This window comes from Limulus polyphemus, unplaced genomic scaffold (genome assembly GCF_000517525.1).
Source record: "Limulus polyphemus unplaced genomic scaffold, Limulus_polyphemus-2.1.2 Scaffold5728, whole genome shotgun sequence".
Taxonomy (NCBI): Eukaryota; Metazoa; Arthropoda; class Merostomata; order Xiphosura; family Limulidae; genus Limulus; species Limulus polyphemus.
The window spans coordinates 38,064-45,710 of record NW_013671338.1 but is presented as its reverse complement, the minus strand read 5'-3'; the positions used below and the strand labels follow the sequence as shown (position 1 = coordinate 45,710).

The 7,647-nt window shown below is 34.3% G+C and overlaps 1 protein-coding gene across 1 annotated transcript in view; it reads right to left on the bottom strand.

Moving 5' to 3' along the window:
• The window catches only part of LOC111089269 (hapless 2-like), a gene marked incomplete at both ends in the record, with an annotated part of 63,766 nt that overhangs the window by 19,561 nt on the left and 36,558 nt on the right, over window positions 1-7,647 (bottom strand). The window contains 2 exons of the mRNA XM_022401456.1: window positions 3,448-3,490; window positions 4,892-5,022. Of these exons, the coding sequence (XP_022257164.1) occupies window positions 3,448-3,490; window positions 4,892-5,022 (174 nt within the window). The remainder of the gene's footprint in view (window positions 1-3,447; window positions 3,491-4,891; window positions 5,023-7,647) is intronic.

Here is a 7,647-nt window from a genome sequence, read left to right as displayed (position 1 = left end):
GTCATGATATAGTAAAGTTAAAAATTGTTATTTTACAGTGATAATCTTGTTTTCTTGTGCCCAATAATGCATAATTTCATTTGATAAACACGTTTAGATTGAATGGTAATTTATAATCAGTCACAAGAACGTCGAATCTGAATCACTTGAAAAAAACACGAGGTGCTTAACTTTTTTCCAGGTGTATATTAAAAATCATGTAGTTTAAATTTATGTTAAAACACTACTTTGATTACAGTATTACAAGACACATGGTTTGAGGTTATGTTAAAATAGAAGTTCAATTACTTGTATTAACTCTCTTGTTATGGGCTTGATTGATTTGACCAAATTTGTGACTCCAAATTGACCTTTAGTGTATCCATACTACACCTTCTAATATGTTTCTCACATATCTTCACAAGCTTTTGGAAACATTACAAGTCCTTTTTATAGAAGAATCAGAATTTTTAATGTAGTTTTACTAAACATTTCTTGATGATTATAAGGTGTTAGAATATTGACTGCTCTGATTGCAAAGACATTTTCAGATTAAACTTAAAAATACTTTTCTTAATCTGAAAATTGTCACATTTTAGTCGTGTAGTTTGTAAAACCTCCTATATAAATATGAGATAAGAAGACAGGTGAATCAGTATGCATAAGGAAGCATCATTTATATCCTCTTTCATTATCCAGAAATACTGACAAAAGAGTTTTTATAAAATTTTCCTGGTTTCCATCTTGAAATGAGGAATTTACAGATAATGATTGAGATATTGAAGTTGTATTACTGGTATTGAATCGCCAAATATCTTCAGTGCTGCATAATATCAGAGTAAAAAGCTGAAGAAACATGAAACTATGTTGCAATAGGCCTTTTCTGTAAAAGGTCTGAATAATCCTGATCCAAAATTTGAATATTAACTGGATTACATGAAAGAGGCAAAAATGAAAAAACTGAAAGTGGAGGAAGAGAAAGATAAAATTGGACAGTAAATCCAAATTAAAAAATCTGATGGACATCTGAAACCAATATATGAATAAATGAACCAAGATGCCCCCTAAAAGTACAGACAAAGGAATAATCAAGAGTGAGTAAAACAATCAATATCACCTATCTACATATACCTGTTGAGTGGTCTAGCACTGAAGGAAAATTATGAATTATGTATATCACCACTTCAGTGTTAGACCACTCAACAGGTATATGTAGAGAAAATTATGAATTATGTATATCACCCACTTCAGTGTTAGACCACTCAACAGGTATATGTAGAGAAAATTATGAATTATGTATATCACCTACTTCAGTGTTAGACCACTCAACAGGTATATGTAGAGAAAATTATGAATTATGTATATCACCTACTTCAGTGCTAGACCACTCAACAGGTATATGTAGAAGAAATTATGAATTATGTATATCACCCACTTCAGTGTTAGACCACTCAACAGGTATATGTAGAGAAAATTATGAATTATGTATATCACCCATCTACATATACCTGTTGAGTGGTCTAGCACTGAAGGGAAAATCTGAATTAAGTCAGAAGAGCAGAGCTTAGGTAAGATCTCCAGAGGCATACACAATATGTCACATAGAAGACGGGAGGATTATAGGGAAGTGATGATTGTTCTGTAATGCATAAAAAAGACGTTCAGAACTTCGAGTCCCTGCTTTGTTGATAGTATAAAAGCAAACTCAGAAAAGAAATCGAAATCATCTACTTATAAGCCATATTATAACAATACTTTGACTACATGTATTACAGATGATATGGTGAGATATTACGTTAAAACAGTGGTTGCCCTAGTTGTATTAAAAATTATCTAGTGGAGTGGTTCTTAACCTTTTTTTTTTTTCTATGGACCATTTGAGTTTTTTTTTTAATGCTGTGGACTACAATGAGATCTATATACCATACTGGCACTTCCTTTCTACATAACTGATGGGAGATCAGAAATCACAGATTGAGAATTGTTGATCTAATGTAAACTAATACTAGAGCAATGCCTTGACATGTAATACACATCATATGGTGAGAGGTTATGTTAGGGCAATTATTCTAACACATGCATTTAAACTCTAAGGTAAAAAATAATATTAGAGTAAAAAATCATGAGAAAAAACAAAGAGATATCTATTTCTTCTCTGTTTACCTTCCGTTACATAAGTTTGTAAGTAAGCATTAAATGTGAAACCTATTTGTACTAATGATTATTGACTCCCTCAATACCATAAACATGATAAAAACATTTTCCTAAACTGAAAATGTATTTCCGATAGATACTTACCTTCTTTTCTCCAGTAGTACTGCCCTCTATTGACACAAATTTTCAATGCTTGCCACTAGCCTTCCACCTCCCACTTCTGCATATCCACATGTTAATGATTATGCTGCAGCTCTCCACCAATAGGAGAGTGACACAGACCCTATCATAACCAGTGCCCTCTCCATATTTGCACTTGTTAATCACTTCAAGATTGATCACAGGACCTAAACCACACATTACCAGAAGTGGCGAGTCTGGGTGGGAAATGTGAAAATATCAACACCTGGCAGCATCTGGATTTGTACATCAGGTTTGCGGCAGGAAGAGTCTCAACATCAGGGAGCATCAGAGATGGGTAGCAATCCCTGTCTGCTTTACTGATATTAGTTCATGAGTATACAGTCTGGGATGAACATATTATGAAGCAAACAATCACTGAAGAGAACTACAAGCAGTCCTACAGAACACCTCATCTTTTCAGTGTGCGTAACCTAATTCTGTAATGAAATTATTTCAGCATAGATGACAAATGAATGGAAATACACAAACAACATCTGGAATTATACATCAGATCTGCAGTAGAAACGGCTACAATAAAATTGACGTCAAGCATGGTCACAGGATGGACAGTGTGGATTTTGAAAGAAAAAATATACCTGTTCAGGTACCACTTGTCACAGAGTGGGATCCACAGTATACTAGAGAAAAAGGAGCCTGAAAAAGTAAGAAAGAACGAAAACATAGTATTCACCAGTCATAACGACACCACAGTGTGTAAGATGGCGATTGGAGGTAAACAAAAACCCATTGAGCAAGAAACGGCCATGTGAGGTAAACAATATGAAACAGAAGTATGAGGTGTATCCACATACCGGCCTCAGTGATGACCTTCATTACAAAGATCAAATGGTTGAGAAAATATCTGTTACTGTATTATATCCTAAAGTGTAGCTTGACATACATCATCTTCATTACAAAGATCAAATGGTTGAGAAAATATCTGTTACTGTATTATATACTAAAGTGTAGCTTGACATACATCATCTTAATTACAAAAATCAAATGGTTTAGAAAATATCTGTTACTGTATTATATACTAAAGTGTAGCTTGACATACATCGTCTTCATTACAAACATTAAATGGTTTAGAACATATTTACTATATCCTAGTGTGTATCTTCACATACTCACATCATCTTCATTCCAGAGATCAAGTGGTTGATTTTTTAAGCAACTGAAATTGAAAAACAACTATTTGTTAAATGCTGAGAAAACATTTTATTAGCTTTCTGTTGTATCCATAAACACTTTATGACATTTTAACTTAATATTTTATTTAAATAACAGTTAAAGACATACACTGGATGCCACTTATTGTGATCAGGAATAATGTTGTCATTTGTACAATGTTATGAGAATTACTAAGTCCTGACTAAACATAAAAATACGTACAAAAAATGTCATTTATTGTAATCAGTGCTTTGTTTTTTGTCATCAACTTAACCATCTGAAGGGCAAGTGATCTGAGAAAGGTTCACCATAAAATAGAGTGTGGTTAAGTTGTCATTAAGATCCTTTACACTCTTGCATTTCCTTTCCATAATTAGTTGTTTTCATTACTTCGTGCAAGACAATGCTCCCATGAATTTCAATTTTTGTTAACCCTCTTTAATAATGGAAGAAGTGCATAAGAAATGTAAATATCTAACCCTTAAAGAAAAAGTTGCCATTTTAGAATGCTATGATAAGTTACCAAAAATGGGACAATGTGATGCAAGTGCAATTAAAATTTTCCCTCTTTTATGTAAAATTTTAGAAAATCAATCCGACATTGAGAGAGGGAGCAAAACAGAATGAAAACCTAAACTGTAAGAGAAAGTGCAGTGGAAAAGATGACCGGATCGAATCAGCATTAAAACTATGTTTTACTAATGTTTTGTCAGACTGTTATTCGGACAGACCCAGAATTGAAAGATAAAGAAGTAGTTGAAGCCCATAAAGCTGATAAACCACCAATAAATGCTGAAATGCGAGAGGCGCTTCAAATATTTCAATATGGCATACAGCACAGATCAGGCAAGTTTCATAAACAGCATGAATGTGAAAGATTTATTAATGAATTGCTCCACAAAATAGTAGACAGTCAACTTTAAATGAATTTTTCTAATTCTTGTTTTAATAGTTTTTCCTTTCTTTAATTGTTTTTAAATATGTTAATAAACATAAAAATCCAGCTTTTAAACTTTTAACTTTTAACATTTGCTACCCTATATCAATAAACATTACTGTTAATGCAGAATTCTTATTTCATCAGTTAACATTATCATTCAGTTATTGTGGCATCCAGTGTATTAACTTTCTGTTAACCTACCTAACTGCTATCTTTTCACAAGATACACAAAATGTGTCAAGTAATATTATAATTTTTACTTGTTTATTACACATCAGAGTAGTTATGTCATTTATGTTACACTTAAATTATTATATACTTTCTTACATAAATACACATGTGTTGTCCACATGATCACAGAAATAGCTTCCATAAGAATCAGTTATGAAATTATAGTTTGAGCTTACAAAGTTCAATACATCTCTGATAATAAAAAAAATTATGAAACTCTGAAAAACAACTTACGTCCCAGGAGGCACTTTACAACGATTGGTTTGGTAAAAGAAGGCTCTATAACTGACCCCTGCTTTATCACATTCTCCACCATCACCTTCTATTAAATCTTTTGACAAAATAATGTAATCAGATGCTCCTCTCTAAAAATAGTTTAAAGATACTTTAAGAAACAGTGGTAAATCCCTTTTCTGTTACATGGATTAAATTAACAATGTGATTTTCCCAATCCTTTACAAGATTTAAAAAGTCAGTATGCATCCCGACTAGTTCCATTATTTCCAGATATTGTTTGTCAAACTAAGAAATTATGAATACACATCAAACCCTGGTATTAACTTTAAATACTTCATACAGTTCTGTTATGTACATAATGTTCTATGAACAGAAATATAAGACTTTCACAAACATCATCTAGAATCTTAAATACATTTTGGTATCACTAAGAATTCAATTTTAAAAATACTGTAATAACTTTAAGACACTGAGTAAACTAGTAATAACTTTATTTTGAGAGTTAGATACTAATAAAATCACAGTTGTAGCTCACTATTTCACCAAGTCCTGTATATAGTTTCATTATTTTGAATAAGTGTTAACTGATTAGGTCCTTGAATTTTCATATAAAATATGAATTATCATAACTTGAGTAACTTTATTAGTAATATCTGTGTATCATATATAAACTCTGTTTAATACCTTCAAAAATTTGCATATATTTTGACACAAACTTTGATAAATTAAAAAATATATATTGTTAAGACAGCGGAAGTCGCGTGATGCTGGAAGCATGCGCGCTGGAGTTTCTAGAATTATCGAGGAACCCCGTGAATGTCTAAGTTTGCTAAACACCCTTTTTTTAGTACATAAGCCTGACAAAGAAAGCCAGCAAGATAGGCAGATTGAAAAGATAGATAATTGAGTCAAGCAAACAGTAGGCACCGTAAGCAAAGTGTGTGAATCACTGTGATTTATAGCAAGTATTATAATGGTTGTTAAGTTTAAAGTGACCGTGGAAATTCTGTGCATTACAAAGTTTGTATCGAGAAAGAATAAACTAGTTTTATTTAAGAAAGGACTTGTATCACTGAAGTTTCTCGGAAAGAATTTCTACAGGAAATTAACAAACGAGCAGAGACGTAACAAATTAGTGTCAGAAGTGGGATGGAAAAAAAAAAAAAGATGGAAACCAGAAGTGGCAAATCAAACTACGACTTAGCAGATTTGATAGCAGCAAAACAAAAATAGCAAAAGAAACAAGAAAAACGAGGAAATAAACAAGAAAAGAGACTACAACAGTGGTTGGAGGAGAAAGAAAATAAAGAAGAAGAGAGACTACAGCAGTTGTTGGAGGAAAAAGAAAAACGAGGAATGAGAAAAGAAACAAGAAGAGAGACAACAGCAGTAGCAAGAAAACCTGCAACTGTGACAGCTCGAACAACAAAATAAACAACAGAGACTACAGCAGTGGTTGGAGGAGAAAGAAAATAAACAAGAAGAAAATCTCCCACAGTTGAGAGAATGCCAGCATATACAAATGGAAAAGATTAGTAAATTTCAAAGTGAATTAAATACATCAAAGGATAATTTACTGTCTTTTACACAAGGAGTATATATTAGCCATGGACCTAATCAGCCCCAGACAACAGGCTTCCTGTCCCTTCTAGACCCTGCAGGTAGACCCTAATGCAGACATCTTCAGTCCTACTAGAAGTCACATTCCAGACATGAGTGTCAGCAATAAGGTGATCCAATAAGAAAAAAGCCACAGGAATTCGATGGGAAGGCACCATGGGAAGCATATAGAGCACAATTTGAGCTCCTGGCAGAAATCAGTGGATGGACAGAGGAGCAGAAAGCAGTGCACCTGGCAATGAGCTTGAAGGGACAACCACTGGAAATACTTGAACAGTTGTCAGCAGACGACAGGCACAACTATAGAGCACTGGTAGTTGCTCTAGAAAGCAGGTATGGAACTCAAAATCAGTCCAAAGTCTACAGGGCTAGGTTTAGGACGAGAGTTCGTGTTAAAGGGAAGAGTCTGCAAGAGCTGGAACAAGATTTTGAAAGTATGGCACACAAGGCCTACCCAACTGCACCATCTGATGTCATTAAGCTGTTGCTGAGGGATCAGTTTGTAGATGCCTTGTACAGTCCACAACTGAAGATACAAGTAAAGCAGGATGCATTGGCCAGAGCTCTTGAATTCGAATCCTACATTAAGTCCAGCACAGAGGTACCAAGGTTGGTACAGTCATCAGGATTGAAGGTCAGAAAAGGGCAGCTTTCAGAGAAGTTTGAGGAACTTTGCTGCCACTGTAACATACAAGAGAGCTCAATGCAGGCAACTTCAACACAAGGAAGATTCCACAGCAGGAAAGGCTGCTACACAGAAAGGTTGTTGGAACTGTGGAGAGCAAGGACAAATCAGGAGCCAGTGTAAGAAGAATACTACCAGTAAGTCATCCTATGGAAACCAGCATCGTGAAAGTCCCAACAGCTAAGTGTAAAATGGCAAGAACACATAGTGTCTGCGTGACAGGAAAGCTGGATGGCCAAAAATGCAACTTTGTCATAGATTCTGCATTTCAGCAAACCCTTGTGAGTATCAAGGTGCTGGATCACAAAGGAGTACCAGATGCCATACAGAAGAATAAAAGAACATCCCCAAGGAAGCCCAATAATTGTGGAAACAGTGGAAGACCTATCCATGCCAGCAGACGTGAAAATTGGAAGGTCACTTGTGGCAAGTGATAAAGTAGTACCCA